At 44.4% G+C, this 20,228-nt stretch overlaps 2 protein-coding genes across 8 annotated transcripts in view; one reads left to right on the forward strand and one right to left on the reverse strand.

Annotated features, from left to right (window-relative positions):
- snx9b (sorting nexin 9b) overlaps positions 1-1,004 on the reverse strand; it is a 39,762-nt gene extending 38,758 nt beyond the window's left edge. For all 6 annotated transcript variants that reach the window (XM_045210209.1, XM_045210208.1, XM_045210207.1 and 3 more), the window contains exon 1: positions 662-1,004. In XM_045210209.1, coding sequence (XP_045066144.1) covers positions 662-673 — 12 coding nt within the window. In that variant the 5' untranslated portion in view covers positions 674-1,004. The remainder of the gene's footprint in view (positions 1-661) is intronic.
- LOC121548811 (DBH-like monooxygenase protein 2 homolog) overlaps positions 1-20,220 on the forward strand; it is a 34,973-nt gene extending 14,753 nt beyond the window's left edge. Inside the window, exons 2-13 of one of the 2 annotated variants that reach the window (XM_041860401.1) lie at positions 9,134-9,351; positions 9,955-10,101; positions 11,361-11,513; positions 12,035-12,118; positions 12,250-12,405; positions 12,506-12,608; positions 12,833-13,005; positions 13,179-13,270; positions 18,812-18,908; positions 19,011-19,201; positions 19,403-19,511; positions 19,607-20,220. In XM_041860401.1, coding sequence (XP_041716335.1) covers positions 9,160-9,351; positions 9,955-10,101; positions 11,361-11,513; positions 12,035-12,118; positions 12,250-12,405; positions 12,506-12,608; positions 12,833-13,005; positions 13,179-13,270; positions 18,812-18,908; positions 19,011-19,201; positions 19,403-19,511; positions 19,607-19,822 — 1,713 coding nt within the window. In that variant the 5' untranslated portion in view covers positions 9,134-9,159 and the 3' untranslated portion in view covers positions 19,823-20,220. Of the gene's footprint in view, positions 1-8,893; positions 9,352-9,954; positions 10,102-11,360; positions 11,514-12,034; positions 12,119-12,249; positions 12,406-12,505; positions 12,609-12,832; positions 13,006-13,178; positions 13,271-18,811; positions 18,909-19,010; positions 19,202-19,402; positions 19,512-19,606 lie in introns of those variants that run through there. The other variant, XM_041860400.1, reaches the window with a different exon arrangement.
- Positions 20,221-20,228: the final 8 nt, after the last annotated feature.

Raw genomic sequence — 20,228 nt, forward strand, 5'->3', positions numbered from 1 at the left:
GAAATCACCAGAGAGGATGAACTCAAAGGACTGCATGTTTAATACAATGTACACCTCTATAGAAATCTAGGATGCTCCATTATAGAACGTTAGAGGAGGAATGCTTCATAGAATGAATGGGCCTTTCCCTTTCACTCCTAGCCTCATCGCAGCATTTTGTACATAATAATAGCAGCTATGGACTACCTAGTACTCTGCATAGTGCAAGGTTAGTAGCTTGGTACCTTAGTTATCTTTAGTGGGCTTTTATACGTAGCAATAAGTTAACAGCAAAGTGTTAACACTTTCACCCTCTGCCACTAAGTTCTGTGCTCAAAACACTACACTTCCCAGAGTTCTTAGCGTGAAGAAATGACCCGCACTGGAAGGGTAATAAAATGTCACAAGACACTTTTTTAATGACACATATTTTCCATGTTTATTAAAAAGCGTTCCTAAGCCATTTTGAAGTACGAACAAGAGAGAAAATAGATGTCTTCTCCGCTGTTATAATACCAGGGAAAGAGTTAAAAAATGTAACACATTTCGAGGTGAGCGCCAGACTAAAACTACAACTATCCCAGCCCTGATATTCTCCTTCTAACTCTGGTGCTAAAATAATTCAAAATGGATAGATCGCCAGCTTTCAGAAAAATACACTTCTGTAAAGATGTCATCCTACCTTGTTTGCCATTGTCGGTGCATTAATCTATCATTACAGAACGGGCCAGGGTTTTCGTGGGTTACAAATCCTCAACCAGACATTTCGTCGCCGCTCAACTGGGCGAAAACAAGGCACTTCTTCTTGGGCGAGCCGTCGCAGAACAAATTTTAATACATCACTAAATACAAGATGCCCTTTAACCTCAAAACTGAGAGAGACAGTTGAAATGGTTCAGCGCGAAAAAATCCGCGACAGTCAATCGCAATTGTGTATATCCCGTCAACCCAATTTGACGTATCTTTCTAGCGCGGGGAGCAAGATTCCTGTAGCCTACCGGTAGTATGACAAGTTAGTTGTGTGAGTTAGCAGATCCAGGTCAGGACTTTCCTTTCACTAGTAGCCTAGGCCTAGAAAATAACGTCAATAATAATCAAACGTATTATAATAATAATTATAATAATACTAACAACAACAATAATGATGATGCCTAACAATAACATAATATACTAGCACTACTTCTACTTCTAATAATAATAATAATAATTGGTATTAATACATTTAGCTATGTTGTCTTTTATTTTGAAATTGTATTTAAAGAAGGCTACAATTTGTAGGCCTAACAGCAACGATCAGAGAGTAGCATTAATTTGATGTAAAATTAGATAAAAATAAGAATTGGTTAGTGCCATGATGTTTCAATGGAATAATTTAGGTGTTACAATGTATCCTTGTGAAAAAGTTTTGACAGCTTGACAGCACATGACGTACAGGTGTGAAGGGCGCTGTTCAAAAGAGGACTAATAAAATCCAATGTCGCCATCTGCTTGACAGAAGCAGTACTGCAGCCAGGCTGGCTCCATGGTTAAAGGCCTACAGGCCTTCTAATGAATTTACAGTATCAGTGTCCATTAGAAACCCATTCAAATTGTTTTAAGTTTGACACAGGCTTTTCTTCCATCCTATATGAATTTGCTCAGGAGTTTGTCCCACTGTTTAAAATTATTTGGAGTAATAGTTATAGGTAGATTCTGGAAAAGGAATACAAATCTTGGGAGGACAGTCATTTAATAGTTTCAATTATTCCTGTTATTGTTAAAGGTACTAATGTCCATCTTTGTACATCCTGTTTAAGCTGGTTTTCCGATGTTCCAAAGCTATACTGATGAAGTTTCGTCAGGTATTGGGGGATAGTAATCCCTAAGTATTTCAGTTTGTTTTGAACCCATTTAAGTTTAAACTTAGTTTTGATGTCTTTGGATATTGGTTGACCTACCGTCATTACTTCTGATGTCCCTGTATTTAGTCTGTACCCAGATATGACACTGTATTGTTTTATTTCATCCACAGTGGCAAGAACTGACTGAGGTATGTTTGTTAAGTGAAGAATCACATTGCTAATTTGTGTTCTTCCTGGAGACCTTGTATTTTCTGAATGTTTCTTATATTTTCTGGTAGCAGTTCCATACTTAAAATGATGATTAAAGGTGAAAAAGGATCTCCCTGTCTTGTCCCCCTTAGAAGGTCAAAAGAGTGTGACAATGTACAGGTAACTGCCAAAATAAAGGAATCATCAACACAAAGTGTCTTAATAGGGCATTGGGCCACCACGAGCCGCAGCTTTCCATGACATAGACTGACCAGGTGAATCCAGGTGAAAGCTATGATCCCTTATTGATGTCACTTGTTAAATCCACTTCAAATCAGTGTATATGAAGGGGAAGAGACAGGTTAAAGAATGATTTTTAAGCCTTGAGACAATTGAGATATGCATTGTGTATGTGTGCCATTCAGAGGGTGAATGGGCAGGACAAAATATTTAAGTGCCTTTGAATTGGGTATGGTAGTAGGTGCCAGGCGCACTGGTTTGTGTCAAGAACTGCAACGTTGCTGGGTTTTTCACGCTCAACAGTTTCCTGTGTGTATCAAGAATGGTCCACCACCCAAAGTACTTCCAGCCAACTTGACACAACTGTGGGAGGCATTGGCGTCAACATGGGCCAGCATCCCTGTGGAACGCTTTCGACAGATTATAGAGTCCATACCCAACGAATTGAGGCTTATCTGAGGGCAAAAGGGGGTGCAACTCAATATTAAGGTGTTCCTAATATTTGGTATACTCAGTGTATATTGAGGCAAAAATTACAGACAGTAGGCTAGCGTACAAATAGCTATCATTATCAATATCATTCAAATATGAATTATATATTTATCATTTAATACAGTCATCTCGGATTTCATTTGAAGTGTCTTTCTATCCTTCAATTGTTATGCAAAGAAATTGGCAGCTTTATATTTGTAGTCACTGTCACATTCGTTCTGAAGTTATCAGAGGTCACAGAAAGATAGATAAACTTATTGATTTTGTGTTTAGCGGAGATCTTTTGTGTATAAAGTAATAATAATAATAATAATATGCCATTTAGCAGACGCTTTTATCCAAAGCGACTTACAGTCATGTGTGCATAAATTTTTACGTATGGGTGGTCCCGGGGATCGAACCCACTACCCTGGCGTTACAAGCGCCATGCTCTACCAATTGAGCTACAGAGGACCACAAGTGACGTGGAAGGGCAAAAAAAAGCATCTAACGACGTACTTAGCTGTTCTATGAGTGCTCTGAGGCAGTTGTTAAATAACAAGTGTTTTCAAGAGGAATTTTAGTAACGATGGTTTTGGGAAACAGCTCTGAGATTTAAAGATGCTCCAACAAAGGTTCTAACGATGAATGTAGCCTTAAGATGCTTTTGGGAAACCGAGCCCAGTTCAGTTTATGCTTGGTGATGCCACGGGGCGGCCCTATCCTTCCTCCTTCCATTGTGTGTGATATGATGAAATAAGTGCCCTTTGTTATTATACTGTTAGGAGAAATGTAAGTCCTAAATAATAAATATACAGTATATACACTACCAGTCAAAAGTTTGGACACAGCTACTCATTCAAGGGTTTGTCTTTATTTTTACAATTTTTTCTATTGTAGAATAATAGTGAAGACATCAACACTATGCAATAACACATATGGAATCATATAGTAACCATAAAAGTGTTAAACAAATCAAAATATATTTTATATTTGAGATTCTTCAAATAGCCACCATTTGCCTTGATGACAGCTTTGCACACTCTTGGCATTCTCTCAACCAGCTTCATGAGGTAGTCCCCTGGAATGCATTTCAATTAACAGGTGTGCCTTCTTAAAAGTTAATTTGTGGAATTTCTTTCCTTCTTAATGCGTTTGAGCCAATCAGCTGTGTCGTGACAAGGTAGCCCTATTTGGTAAAAGACCAAGTCCATATTATGGCAAGAACAGCTCAAATAAGCAAAGAGAAACGACAGTCCATCGATACTTTAAGACATGAACGTCAGTCAATACGAAATATTTCAAGAACTTTTAAAGTTTCTTCAAGTGCAGTTGCAAAAACCATCAAGTGCTATGATGAAACTGGCTCTAATGATGACCGCCACAGGAATGGAAGACTCAGAGTTACCTCTGCTGCAGAGGATACGTTCATTAGAGTTACCAGCCTCAGAAAATGCTTCACAGAGTTCAAGTCACAGACACATCTCAACATCAACTGTAACCAAAAAAGTGTTAAACAAATCAAAATATATTTTATATTTGAGATTCTTCAAATAACCACCCTTTGCCTTGATGACAGCTTTGCACACTCTTGGCATTCTCTCAACCAGCTTCACCTGGAATGCTTTTCCAACAGTCTTGAAGGAGTTCCCACGTATTCTGAACACTTGTTGGCTGCTTTTCCTTCACTCTGCGGTCCGACTCATCCCAAACCATCTCAATTGGGTTGAGGTCGGGGGTTTGTGGAGGCCACGTCATCTGATGCAGCACTCCATCACTCTCCTTCTTGGTCAAATAGTCCTTACACAGCCTGGAGGTGTTGGGTAATTGTCCTGCTGAAAAACAAATGATAGTTCCACTACGCACAAACCAGATGTGATGGCGTATCGCTGCAGAATGCTGTGGTAGCCATGCTGGTTAAGTGTGCCTTGAATTCTAAATAAATCACCAACAGTGTCACCAGCAAAGCACCCCCACACCATCACACCTCCTCTTCCATGCTTCACGGTGGGAAACACACATGCAGAGATCATCCGTTCACCTACTCTGTGTCTCACAAATACACGGCGGTTGGAACCAAAAATCTCCAATTTGGACTCATCAGACCAAAGGACAGATTTCCACCGGTCTAATGTCCATTGCTTATGTTTCTTGTCCCAAGCAATTATCTTATTATTATTGTTGTCCTTTAGTAGGGGTTTCTTTGCAGCAATTCGACCATGAAGGCCTGATTCACACAGTCTCCTCTGAACAGTTGATGTTGATGTGTCTGTTACTTGAACTCTGTGATGCATTTATTTGGGCTGCAATTTCTGATGCTGGTAACTCTAATGAACTTATCCTCTGCAGCAGAGGTAACTCTGGGTCCTCCTTTCCTGCTGCAGTCCTCATGAGAGACAGTTTCATCATAGCGCTTGATGGTTTTTGCGACTGCACTTGAAGAAATGTTCCGGATTGACTGACCTTCATGTCTTAAAGTAGTGATGGACTGTCGTTTCTCTTTGCTTATTTGAGCTGTTCTTGCCATAATATGGACTTGGTCTTTTACCAAAAAGGGCTATCTTCTGTATACCACCCCAACCTTGTCACAACACAACTGATTGGCTCAAACGCATTAAGAAGGAAAGAAATTCCACAAATTAACTTTTAACAAGGCACACATGTTAATTGAAATGCATTCCAGGTGACTACCTCATGAAGCTGGATGACAGAATGCCAAGAGTGTGCAAAGCTGTCATCAAGGCAAAGGGTCGCTACTTTGAAGAATCTCAAATATAACATATATTTTGATTTGTTTAACACTTTTTTGGCTACTACATGATTCTTTTGACTGGTACTTTTGACTGGTTGTCAGTTTGATAATGCTAATTACTCCTTTGTTATGTTTATCCTGGCAATCTCCACCATTGGATGTTATATGTTAAGCCTATTCCCCATAGTCACCTGGCACTACTCTGTCATGTCTGCACCTCAATGTTATATGTTCCTAATGTTTCCGTTTTGTATCTCCCTTCCAGACCATTACATTCTTGTTATCCACATCCTATCTCCAAGGCCTTACAAGCCACAACTCCTAAAACATCCTTCCTAACCTTCCCACCGGCCTTACAAGCCCTACAAAACCTCAATTCCAAACCCTCCCCCAATGTGCCTCTGTTCGTTCCTGTGTTCAAGTGTGTTTGTGTAATAAATACACCTAAACCTGGATTCCTGCTCCATCTCCTCATTTGCATTCTGACCGATGTGCCATGGTGGCAGCAACAGTCCTGAACCTAGCTTACAGTCCATCCTAGCCCTGGTCCTTTTCTTCACTACTACTATTTGGATAGATAGGAGGTGGAGGATAAAGGTAGATAATGTCTACCGTATCTAATTCTATGGTTGCAGGTCATTACTTGGCACTGATTCTCCTCATAGGCAGTACTTATATGAGTTTGACCTAAAAGTAATGTTACTGTGTGAATTGCATCCCGATTCCCCACCTTTCTCCCAAAGTGTGCACTTGCACACTTTCTTGTATGGATTTAGCAAAGCAATGCTGGAAACTATCCTATGCTTTTAAATCCATGACGAGGAGTGTGCAAGTGCACACTTCAGGAGAAGGGTGGAGAAGTGGGATGTAGCCCTTGTAACTGAAGCCTACAGTGCTCTCTCAATCACTTCTACGCCTAGTCCTGTAGCTGAAGCCTACAGCAAAATATTCTGGATGTAAGTGATACTCTACAGTATGGTAGTGTTCAAGGTATTGTAGTCCCATCCTCCACCACAGTTCTTGTGACATTTTGTTTGAAGGTCAAGTTTCTGTTTGCATACGGTAGTAAATATTGTCAATTGTCAACGCTACATTAGTGAGTTATTATATCCCACAGGGGACAATACCAGATACTCTGTAAGGGGGCTGATCTATTATATGGACTGGAATCAATCTGATTCTTCTGAATTTCTGAAGGGTACAAAACATTTTTGGGGAAGAAAAGCTTTTTCTATATTCGCTTAATTGCTCCAGTCCAGACCTTATATTGTGCCTTTCAACTCATCTATTTTGTGTTCCAACCCGTTGGAAACTATGAGAAGGGAGTGGTTCACCTAGCTAACATCAGAGATCTGTATATAATGATGAGATGTTCATTGTCACGCCCTGGCTCTGGGACTCTGTTATGTTGAGCCAGGGTGTGTTGTTTCTATGTGTTTTGTGTGCTAGGTTGATTATCTAGTTCATTTGTTTCTATGTTGGCCGGTGTGGTTCTCAATCAGAGGCAACGTGAATCAGCTGTTGCTTGTTGTCTCTGATTGGGAACCATACTTAGGCAGCCTGTTTTCCACAGTGTGTTGTGGGATCTTGTTCCGTTTGGTTTGTGTAACCGTAGGACTTCACGTTTCGTATCGTTTGTTGTTTTGTTCGTTGTGTTGTACATTCAATAAATATTATGTACGCATATCACGCTGCGCCTTGGCCCGCTTCTTCTCAAGACGATCGTGACATTCATGTCTCCGCCCTAACAATGGGAATCATTGTCCCATAAGTGGGAAGGCAGGGGACAAGCTTAAGTCCAAAATAAGCCCATAGAAACGCATTGGGCTTATTTTGGACATATTTTGTAAAGAGTGAAACCTCTCGCTTCACCTCTTCCTCTCTGCTAACGTCATTGCTGTGTGCAGGCAAACCCCAGCAGCTCCTCCAGCAGACTGTGGTGAATGATGGACTGAGTCAGGCGCATGAGTAAAATAACCGGATGCAGATGTATTCCTTCCAGACATACAATGCGCCTACAATGGCAATCGAAACAGGTATAGGGGAAACAATCCTCCCTGACCAAACACAGTCTCAGAAAATACAATAAATGTAATGACACAAGGGAAAATCAACCCTGGCAAAATAAATGAGAGAGTATCTCAACCGAGCTACTCTCCTCCCACATAGAACAATCACTCACAAAGACAAGGGGGCAGAGGGAACACTTATACACAGACTAATTAGGGGATGAGCACCAGGTGTGTGTGATTGACAAGACAAGACAAGTGGAGTGATGAGAACGCCTTACACTGGGGAACTACCATGTGATCGGGAAAGGAGATAGATAGGGTACAGTGCGCCGCAAAGGGCTCTGAACAAGTGTGGGTGTTCGATACCTGGGGTGATGCGTGAGTGCCCTGCCTGCCGCCTCCAGACCCAAAATAACGTTGACTGCGACATGAGGTGTATTGTCCCTTCGTGCCACCAGAATGGCACTGTCACTGTCCTCCTCCGCTCTCTCGACCGGCGGCTCCACCCAGCTCCATCTGCTCGGGATCCAAGTTGTCCGGGGTGGGAATGGGAAGACCCCTACCAGGACGTCCTCTGGCTGCCGGCAGATTGTCCAGCCGGATGGCCATGTCCACCAGTTGTGAGAACGATAGCATGGCATCCCAGCAGGCTAGCTCCCGTCGGACGTCCTCCCATAGGTGGCACCGGAAATGGTCGATCAGGGCCCTCTCGTTCCACCCAGACCCCACTGCCAGCGTCCGGAACCACAGCGCGTAGTCCTGTGTGGTCCTCATCCCCTGCCTCAGCTGGACCAGCCACTCGCCCGCCTCTCGACCCTAGGGCGGGTGATCGAAAACCGCCCGAAAGAGGCGAGCGAACTCCCTGTAGTCTTCCAACACGGCTCCTCCTTCGTTCCACACCACGCTGGCCCACTCCGAGTTGTGCGTTCCGAGATGCTGTTCTGCACACCACTGTTGTACTGCTCCATTATTTGCCTGTTTGTGGCCCGCCTGTTAGCTTGACTGGATGTTTTTTGTTTGTCACATCATTCTCGGTAAACCCTAGACACTGTTGTGTGTGAAAAGCCCAGGAGGCCGGCCATTTCTGAGATACTGGAACCGGAACGCCTGGCACCGACGAACATACCACGCTCAACGTCGCTTAGGTCACTCATTTTGCACAGCCTAATGTTCAATTGAACAGTAACTGAATGCCTCAATGCCTGTCTGCCTGCTCTATATAGCAAGCCACGGCCACGTGACTCACTGTCTGTTGGAGTGAACCATTTTTCACTCCTACATGACTCCAGACCCAGGACTTCCAGTAATCCACTGACAGTGTCATTTGTCCATCAGTGGGTGGGAGGGAGCTGTAGGAACAGGTTTATATGGGGAAGGAGGGAGGAGGTAGGAGGAGGGTGGCAGAAGGAGAGAGTTAGAGCTAGGGAGTGTATGTGTGAGTGTGTAATGACCCTGTAGGACTATGTTGTTTGAGTGAGTGAGTGAGTGCGTGTGTATCAGAATCTTAGCGGTGCTCCATAGCTAGGTAGCTGTTTTTTTGGGAGTGTGTGTCTCTCAGCAGGTAGAGTTATCAGTCTCAGGGTCTATTTGTGGGTGACAAGACAGTATGATCCCTCTACTCCTCTCCCTGCTCCTGGCTTGGCCTCCAGGGACCGGGGCACAGCAGGACCCACTCATGCCCTTCATGGAGCACCTTGATACAGACGTCATCCTGAAGTGGGGGTTCAGTGAGGTCCAGGGCACCATCATGTTCCAGTTGACCGTAAAGACCACTGGCTGGCTGGGATTCGGGTTCAGCCCAAATGGAGGCATGGCTGCATCGGATATCGTTATTGGAGGGGTCGGACCTAATGGCACCTATTTCATGGTATCTAAACGATTAACCTGTTATTATTAACTCATTTATAATCATTACTATTAGACACAAGAGAATCAGTGGTAATGTATTCTAGTAGTTGTTGTTCTTTTACTTGCAGGAGTAGCACTAGTTATATTGTAGGTATAGGTCTTAGAAGTAGGCTACTGTAACAGTAAAGTGGTTATAGTAGTAGCAGTAATCATCATCATCTAGTCCAGTGTTTCCCATCTCCAGTCCTCCAGTACCCCCAACAGAACACATTTTTGTTGTAGCCCTGGACATCTCACCTGATTCTACTCATTAAGGGCTTGATGATTAGTTGACAAGTTGAATTAGGTGTGCTTGTCCGGGGCTACAACAAAAATGTGTGCTGTTGGGGATACTGGAGTTGGGAAACACTGATCTAGTCATCTGGAGTTGCAGGTGTCTTGGTTTTCAACACCTGCAAACCTTTGGAAGATGAAATTACTCTTTAAAGTTACATGTGAATGTGTTGCTCCTGCTTAAGTTTCAGAGAAACTCCACAACATTTTAGTTTAATAACACAGAACTCTATTAAGCTTTATATGGACTCCAGGTAACATCAGTATTTCTGTGTTGTCTCTCTTTTAGGATTATCATGCCACAGGGAACTCATTTCCCCTGGTGGATAAGAAACAGAGCTACACCCTCCTGTCCCTGATCGAGGCAGACGGTCAAACCACAATGACCTTCTGGAGGTCCATCTATTCTTGTGATGAGGAAGACTTCCACATCACCGTGAGTCAATTGTTTCACACAGAGACACAAACTGTTAACAAGTAATCTGTACTAAAAGTCTTGAAAGGATTGAAGAGGAAAATCATGTTCCGTTATCATGATGGACTATTTCTATTCATAAAAGGTCAGTTTACAAATATCTAAGCAACCTGGTTTTGAGAGTTGTTCCCTTTTTACCTAAATAAATGAATTCTGTAGAACAAACATAGAGTTAGTTAGTGATGGTTGGCAAAAATATCCTTCCCCATCTGTTGCCATGGTAATAATGGTATGGCCTTTAGGCGCTCACACCCCTGGGAAATAGGATCTGCTCCTATGGCCGTTCCCATGGTTCAGTGCCTAGTTTAAGGTGTGTTATGTTCCATTGTTTGGACCATAATCTTTTTCCTGGGCTCTGCCCCAGGTTTTTACACTATATTGTGGTCTGGCTTTTCATTGTTGTTCTTCTCTTCTCATACTCTCACTACAGGCCTCAATGCAAAGCTCCAGTTTCCTCCTAATCCCCTGATTCATTTCTCTTCTGTTCAGTGTGTTCACTCTAATGTACCTGCTCTTTGAAAGCACTATGGAGACCATCTCTAGTTTACATCCACCTACTGATTATTTTATTTAGATCAATTCAACACAAATAATCAGGGGATTGGAACAATGGCCTAAACACAGGGAGGCAGGCAAACATTTTCAAAAGTGAGCAGTTGTAACCCTAGATGGTTCACAAAAACATTACATTTACATTTACATTTTAGTCATTTAGCAGACGCTCTTATCCAGAGCGACTTACAGTTAGTGAATACATTTTTTTTTTTTATACTGCCCCCCGTGGGAATCAAACCCACAACCCTAGCGTTGCAAACGCCATGCTCTATTAACTGAGCTACATCCCTGCCGGCCATTCCCTCCCCTACCCTGGACGACGCTGGGCCAATTGTGCGCCGCCCATGAGTCTCCCGGTCGCGGCCGGCTGCGACAGAGCCTGGATTCGAACCAGGATCTCTAGTGGCACAGTTAGCAATGCGATGCAGTGCCTTAGACCACTGCGCCACTCAGGAGTCTAAAACAGCATTAATAAAGACAATGGTGTCATAACAAGTGTCAAAACACCAATGTCACCACATTCTGCAGGCCCTACTGAGTGTTTACTGCCTACTAGGCTTTTCCTTCACACGTAGTCCTCACCCTGTGATTTTTGTTTTTCTGTGCTCTTGTATGTTTTATGTAAATTGATGTTGTTTTGTTCTATCCCCCTCTTCTTCTCATAGGAGATTCCAGTGAAGCTGATCTATGCCTATGGGACGTCTGATGACATAAGGTACCATGCCAATAGAAGGGGGACCAAGGAGGTCAACCTGCTCAAGTTCATGCCCAAATCCAGCCCCCCAGACAGCAACTATCTGGACTTCGTTGTGGAGAATGTAAGAGTGACCTCACATACATGTCCTGTAGGGGGATCATGCATTTCCTCTAGATCAGGCACAGCAGGACTTTTAGTTTGAAGTAAAATCTTTTACTTTACTCCTGGGGTGGAACAGGTCAAAGATGATTGAATTAAATTAATTTGAATTAATATTGTGATATTGAATATACAGGAGGTAGTATCTTTAGTCTACAACATGTGACTGTGGAACAGAAGGGATTGGCAACACTTATAGTATTAAAGTGATGCTCCAGAACATTTGTATAATTTCGGCCAGTAGTTTTGAAAGTGGCGCTCACAAGCCAAGACGGGTCCCTGTTTTTTGTGTACTACGTCATCCATTTTGTATGCTATGTTACGTCCTGCAAATTACTATGATTAATTATTATTATTATCGTTTTTTATTTTTTGCAATTCGTATGATATGTTATGAATCCAATTCATACAAAATGTTACAAATCTGTTGTGCTTAAGATCACGGACTGCATCTTTAACACAGTAGTTCCTCTTCCATTGCAGGTTACTGTCCCTGCTGAACATACATATTACCACTGCAAGATCATGAAGGTGCCAAAGCTCAACGGGAAAAATCATATCTATCGGGTAAATGACCCCTCTCTCATTTCATGGTCTAATCATTTTACAATTACATCATAAGTTTGTCATTAGAGTAATCTCTTCCCTCTCCCTGCTTCTTCTCTCTATGCCTCCTTCTCTCTCCCTGTCGGTTTCAGATTGAGCCGGTGATTGAGCACCTGGACCTGGTCCACCACATGCTTCTCTATGGCTGCCCCTCCTCTGTGAACCAAACCTACGAGCAGAAATGCTACATGGGAGTATCAGGGGAGGACTGCATCAGAGTGGTGTCTGCCTGGGGGGTGGGAGGAGGGGTGAGAGACTGCCCCCTTCTGGAAACATTAATATATACACATGCATGCATGAACACACTTTAGTCTGATCTCTGTCTCTACATTGTCTTCTATATTCCAGGCTTTCGAGCTTCCAGAAAAAGCTGGCATCCCTATTGGAGGACAGAATAATGATGAGTTCTACAGGCTGGAAATTCACTACAACAACCCGGCCCAGGAAGCAGGTAACATTTCACGAGCTACTAGCTAGTAATTCAAATTTTCCAAACCACTAATATAGGATTAACAGGTTTACGCTGCTCCAATATTGATGATTAGGTGAATCTTGTGCTAGTCCTTGAATAGAACAAAGCCTACACACCCTGAAGTTCTCCAGGACTTGGATTGAACTAAGCGATCATCTAAAGCCCTCATCATCACGTCTTCTACTCTGTGTCTCCCCCTGCAGGCCGGAGGGATAGCTCAGGCCTGAGGCTGTACTACACTGCCCAGCTCAGGCAGCATGACGTGGGTATCATGACTACAGGCCTACTTGTGGCCTCTGGCTGGGGCTACGCTATCCCTCCCAATGCCACAGCATTCCACAGCTACGGCCTCTGCAACACATCACACTTCTCAGACGTACGTTCAGTGCCCTTTGACACTGTATAAATTGAAGAAGGGTGGGTTAATGTTGGTGACATTGTAGAGCAGATTGTCGTCTAAAAAAAGGAAAAGCAAGCTTACTCTTTCCTTTCTGGTAAACTATGCATAGCTATTTGTTCAAAATGACCCTGCTTTCTGTCTTTCTCCAGATCCTGCCTGACCCTGTCCCTGACCTCTCTGTTTTCTCCGTGGTGCTGCACACTCATCTGGCTGGGAGGAAGGTGCGAGCTGGCCACATCAGGTGAGAGAGAGAGGCATGGTCCCCCCCACATTCTGAAATCGCATTTTTGTCCCCCCCCAGTTTTATCATTGGAATGTGATACAAAACAGTGTGTGCTTTGGGACCATGCGGCGCCTCCGAGCGGTTGGGTAGGCTGTTTGGAGTGTTTATCTGACTGGATAAAAAATATATATACAGTACCAGTCAAAAGTTTGGACACACCTACTCATTCCAGGGTTTTTCTTTATTTTTACTTTTTTCTACATTGTAGAATAATAGTGAAGACATCAAAACTATGAAATAACACATATGGAATCATGTGGTAACCAAAAAATTGTTAAACAAATCAAAATATATGTTGTATTTGAGATTCTTCAAAGTAGCCATCCTTTGCCTTGATGACAGCTTTGCACACTCTTGGCATTCTCTCAACCAGTTTCATGAGGTAGTCACCTGGAATGCATTTCAATTAACAGGTGTGCCTTGTTAAAAGTTAATTTGTGGAATTTCTTTCCTTCTTAATACGTTTGAGCCAATCAGTTGTGTTGTGACAAGGTAGGGGTGGTATACAGAAGATAGGGCTATTTGGTAAAACACCAAGTCCATATTATGGCAAGAACAGCTCAAATAAGCAAAGAGAAATGACAGTCATTACTTTAAGACATGAAGGTCAGTCAATATGGAAAATGTCAAGAACTTTGAACGTTTCTTCAAGTGCAGTCGCAAAAACCATCAAGCGCTATGATGAAACTGGCTCTCATGAGGACCGCCACAGGAAAGGAAGAACCAGAGTTACCTCTGCTACAGAGGATAAGTTCATTAGAGTTACCAGCCTCAGGAATTGCAGCCCAAATAAATGCTTCACAGAGTTCAAGTAACAGACACATCTCAACATCAACTGTTCAGAGGAGACTGTGTGAATCAGACCTTCATGGTCGAATTGCTGCAAAGAAACCACTACTAAAGGACACTAATAAGAAGAAGAGACTTGCTTGGGTCATGAAACACGAGCAATGGACATTAGACCGGTGGAAATCTGTCCTTTGGTCTGATGAATTCAAATTTGAGATTTTTGGTTCCAACCGCAGTGTCTTTGTGAGATGCAGAGTAAGTGAACGGATGATCTCTGCATGTGTGGTTCCCACTGTGAAGCATGGAGGAGGAGGTGTGATGGTGTGGGGGTGCTTTGCTGGTGACACTGTCAGTGATTTATTTAGAATTCAAGGCACACTTAACCAGTATGGCTACCACAGCATTCTGCAGCGATACGCCATCCCATCTGTTTTGGGCTTAGTGGGACTATCATTTGTTTTTCAACAGGACAATGACCCAACACAACTCCAGGCTGTGTAAGGGCTATTTGACCAAGAAGGAGAGTGATGGAGTGCTGCATCAGATTACCTGGCCTACACAATCACCTGACCTCAATTGAGATGGTTTGGGATAAGTCGGACAGCAGAGTGAAGGAAAAGCAGCCAACAAGTGCTCAGCATATGTGGGAACTCCTTCAAGACTGTTGGAAAAGCATTACAGGTGAAGCTGGTTGAGAAAATGCCAAGAGTGTGCAAAGCTGTCATCAAGGCAAAGGGTGGCTACTTTGAAGAATCTCAAATATAAAATATATTTTGATTTGTTTAACACTTTTTTGGTTACTACATGATCAAAAGTTTGGGGTCACTTAGAAATGTCCTTCTTTTCGAAATAAGCAATTTTTTTGTCCATTAGAAGAACATCAAATTGATCAGAAATGAAGTGTAGACATTGTTAATGTTGTAAATGGCTATTGTAGCTGGAAACGGCTGATTTTTAATGGAATATCTACATAGGCGTACAGAGGCCCATTATCAGCAACCATCAGTCATGTGTTCCAATGGCACGTTGTGTTTGCTAATCCAAGTTTATCATTTTAAAAGGCTAATTGATCATTAGAAAACCCTTTAGTAAGTATGTTAGCACAGCTGAAAACTGTTGTGCTGATTAAAGAAGGAATGAAGTTGAGTATCTGGAGCATCAGCAATAAAACTGTCCTTCTTGAGACTAGTTGAGTATCTGCAGCATCAGCAATTGTGGGTTCGATTACAGAATCAAAATGGCCAGAAACAAATAACTTTCTTCTGAAACTCGTCAGTCTATTCTTTATCTGAGAAATGAAGGCTATTCCATGCGAGAAATTGCCAAGAAACTGAAGATCTCGTACTACTCCCTTCACAGAACAGCGCAAACTGGCTTTAACCAGAACAAAAAGAGGAGTTGGAGGCCCTGGTGCACAACTGAGCAAGAGGACAAATACATTAGAGTGTCTACTTTGAGAAACAGACGCCTCACAGGTCCTCAACTGGCAGCTTCATTAAATAGTACCTTCAAAACACCAGTCTCAACATCAACAGTGAAGAGGCGACTCCGGGATGCTGACCTTCTAGGCAGAGTTGCAAAGAAAAAGCCATATCTCAGACTGGCCAATAAAAATAAAATATTAAGATGGGCAAAAGAACACAGACACTGGACAGAGGAAGATTGGAAAAAAGTGTTATGGACAGACAAATCGAAGTTTGAGGTGTTCGGATCACAAAGAAGAACATTTGTGAGACGCAGACCAAATGAAAAGATGCTGGAGGAGTGCTTGATGCCATCTGTCAAGCATGGTGGAGGCAATGTGATGGTCTGGGGGTGCTTTGGTGGTGGTAAAGTGGGAGATTTGTACAGGGTAAAAGGGATCTTGAAGAAGGACGGCGCTTGATTGGAGACAATTTCCTCCTACAACAGGACAATGACCCAAAGCACAGCTCCAAACTAGGCAATAACTATTTAGGGAAGAAGCAGTCAGCTGGTATTCTGTCTATAATGGAGTGGCCAGCACAGTCACCGGATCTCAACCCTATTGAGCTGTTGTGGGAGCAGCTTGACCGTATGGTAGGTAAGAAGTGCCCATCAAGCCAATCCAACTTGTGGGAGGTGCTTCAGGAAGCATGGGGTGAAATCTCTTCAGATTACCTCAACAAATTGACAACTAGAATGCCAAAGGTCTGCAAGGCTGTAATTGCTGCAAATGGAGGATTCTTTGACGAAAGCAAAGTTTGAAGGACACAATTATTATTTAAATTAAAAATCATAATTTCTAACCTTGTCAATGACTGCATTTCCTATGCATTTTGCTATATTTCCTATTCAAACTCATTTCATGTATGTTTTAATGGAAAACAAGGACATTTCTAAGTGACCCCAAACTTTTGAACGGTAGTGTATATGTCCTTCCCACTTCTAAAACCAAAGTTGCACCCCTGGAGAGAGGACACCCAAAAATATGATCATGACAGGGGATATTGTCACTCAATGTCACGAACGTTGACTGATGACTCGTGGAACCAAGGCACAGCGTGATAAGCGTACATTTTATTTAGTACACAACACACGAACAAAACAACAAAACGAACGAGACGTGAAGTCATGAGGTTACAACAACACAAACCTTTACGGAACAAGATCCCACAAACTAACTGGTGCCAACAGGCTGCCTAAGTATGGGCCCCAATCAGAGACAACGAGCTACAGCTGCCTCTGATTGGGAACCACCCTGGCCCACATAGATCTAAACGATCTAGAACAAAAAACATAGAAAACTAAACATAGAAAAATCCACACCCTGGCTCAACATTTAAGAGTCCCCAGAGCCAGGGCGTGACAGTACCCCCCCCCAAAGGCGCGGACTGCGACCGCGCCACACAAACACAAGAGGGTAGGCACCGGTGGAACAGGCACGGGCCGTGCCGGACTGGACACACGCACCACTAGCTTGGCGCGGGGAGCAGGAACGGGCCGGACCGGGCTGACGACGCGCACCACTGGCTTGGTGCGGGGAGCAGAAACGGGCCGGATCGGGCTGACGACGCGCACCACAGGCTTGGTGCGGGGAGCAGGAACAGGCCGGACCGGGCTGGCGACGCGCACCACTGGCTTGGTGCGGGGAGCAGGAAAGGGCCGGACCGGGCTGACGACGCGCACCACAGGCTTGGTGCGGGGAGCAGGAACAGGCCGGACTGGGCTGGCGACGCACCACTGGCTTGGTGCGGGGAGCAGGAACAGGCCGGACCGGGCTGGCGACGCGCACCACTGGCTTGGTGCTGGGAGCAGGAACAGGCCGGACCGGGCTGGCGACGCGCACCACTGGCTTGGTGCTGGGAGCAGGAACAGGCCGGACCGGGCTGGCGACGCGCACCACTGCCTTGGTGCGAGGGACAGGAACAGGCCGGACCGGGCTGGCGACGCGCACCACTGGCTTGGTGCGAGGAACAGGAACAGGCCGGACCGGGCTGGCGACGCGCACCACTGGCTTGGTGCGGGGAGATGGAACAGGCCGGGCTGGACTGGGAACACGCACCACTGGCTTGGTGCGGGGAGCCGGAACGGGCCGGGCCGGACTGTGGAGGCGGACTGGAGGTCTGGAACGGAGAGCTGACACAACCCGTCCTGGCTGAATGCCTATTTCCACACAATATGTGTGAGGCATCAGCACAGGACGTACAGGGCTGTGCACTCGTACTGGCGCTACAGCACGTGGCACTGGCGCAGGATATACGGGACCGAGGAGGCGTACTGGAGGCCACGAGCGTTGAGCCGGCACACCCCGTCCTGGCTGCATGCCCATCTTAGCATGACACGTGCGTGGTGCTAGCACCGGACGTACAGGACTGTGCCGGAACACTCGCGGCACAGTACGTGGCTCCGCATAACACGGAGCCTGCCCAGTCTCACGCTTCCTAGCCTGAGTACAGGGAGTTGGCTCTGCTCTAACTCTAGGCTCCGCCAACCACCCTTTTAGCCCCCCCGAAAAAAAATCTTGGGGCTGTCTCTCGGGCTTCCTCCTCGGCCGGTACCCTCTGCGAAGCCGCTGCTCCTCTCTGTAGCGCGCCTCCACAGTCTCCTCCCAAGGACGGCGATCCATTCCGGCCTGAATCTCTTCCCAAGTCCAGGATCCCTTCCCGTCCAGGATCTCCTCCCAAGTCCAGGCTGTCTGTTCCTGGACACGCTGCTTGGTCCTTTTTGGGTGGGATCTTCTGTCACGAACGTTGACTGATGACTCGTGGAACCAAGGCGCAGCGTGATAAACGTACATTTTATTTAGTACACAACACACGAACAAAACAACAAAACGAACGATACGTGAAGTCCTGAGGTTACAACAACACAAACCTTTACGGAACAAGATCCCACAAACTAACTGGTGCCAACAGGCTGCCTAAGTATGGTCCCCAATCAGAGACAACGAGCTACAGCTGCCTCTGATTGGGAACCACCCTGGCCAACATAGATCTAAACGATCTAGAACAAAAAACATAGAAAACATAGAAAAATCCACACCCTGGCTCAACATTTAAGAGTCCCCAGAGCCAGGGCGTGACACTCAATCCATATGCCAGCCTTTGATATGACCAATACATGTCTGTATTTTGACCACCTGTTGGCGTAAAGTGTCATTGTCAGGATAATTAGCGATAAGCTTTGATGATCGTTCTGGATGGTCCTTCACTCTCAACACCGATGTGCTCTTGATTCTACCCTCCGCAGGAATGGAGAGCAGATTGACTTCTTGGGCTTGGATGAGAACTTCAACTTTGAGATGCAGCAGGCCACCAATCTGGGAAATATTAAGACCATCAAACCAGTAAGCAACCATATACTTCCTGTATTTCAAATGGTTGTCATGGATGAGTGGTATTGTTAGTCTTTAGATCTTTCTTAAGGCAGTATCTCTTCCCCACTGCAGGGCGATGAGATTGTTGTGGAGTGCACCTATAACACAACCAATCGCAAAGGAATCACACAGTTAGGGCTGGCCACCACTGATGAGATGTGTCTAGCCTTTGTCTTCTACTACCCAGCCATCCCTGTCACCAGCTGCTGCAGCCACCCTAACATGCGTGCATACATGGCCATGATGGGGAAGACAGTCGACCAGTAAGAGCCTTCACATTGTCACAGTTTTCACCCACAAATGTCAATTTCTAGACTGGTACTGTGTCTGTTTGTTTTAGTGGATAGTTATGTGCATGCATGACGGTAAGTCGCTTTGGATAAGCATCTGTTAAATGGCATATATTATATTAAGTCCACCGGCTGTTACATGTAAACCAGAATGACTATGTGTGTGCCCCACAGAGACATTGAGGAGATGTTGAAGACTGCAGCTTGGGACCAGGCGTCTACTGCCGTGCACGAGGTCACAATGAAGAGGGTCCCTCAGATTGGGTTCATCATAGATGTCAATGTAAGCATCCACTCAATGAAAATGTTAATGCTCATGCTGTAATTTCAAAACATACTCTCCATCCATGTCGTGTTTGTTCCTTGCTCCTTCTACAGAGCAACTACACCATGTATGAGGGAAACATCCGCAACATGACGGCTACCCTTTCAGTGAGTTGCAGGAGTGATCCATCCTTACAGGGCCTCAACACCACACAGGCCGGGCCCCTGGAGCCATTTAACTACAACACGTCCTCCAGAGGAAGCAGTTCCTGGGTCGTGACCTCCGCTGCTGGAAGTGTCTTGCTGATGCTCTGGATGACAGTGCTATAAGAATCTGTCCAGGCCAAGATGAGAAAAAACATCAGCACAACATCAGGTCCCTGAATTTTTTTTGTCCATTCTATACATTATATTTCTATTGCTCCCATTCGTGCTCTAATAATTACAATGAATTAATCAAAATAGCCCAATGGCTATGTCTATTTAGCATTGATTGCTCTTTGATTGCACTAATCAAGTATACACAGGCAATTGCACATTAGATCAACCAAACTTTGATTTTGATGATAGGTCTTTGTTTATTCATGGAAATAATTATTAGCCTGGAGCGTCCATGATATTTCTGTAAAAGTAGGTCTATTCAATTTTACAACATATTTAGTTAATTTTGTGATTAGACTGAAATTGTGATGAGTGTGATTAGATTAAAATGTGTTTCATCACCTTGACTGTGTTT

The sequence above is a fragment of the Coregonus clupeaformis genome, chromosome 33, assembly GCF_020615455.1.
Source record: "Coregonus clupeaformis isolate EN_2021a chromosome 33, ASM2061545v1, whole genome shotgun sequence".
Taxonomy (NCBI): domain Eukaryota; kingdom Metazoa; phylum Chordata; class Actinopteri; order Salmoniformes; family Salmonidae; genus Coregonus; species Coregonus clupeaformis.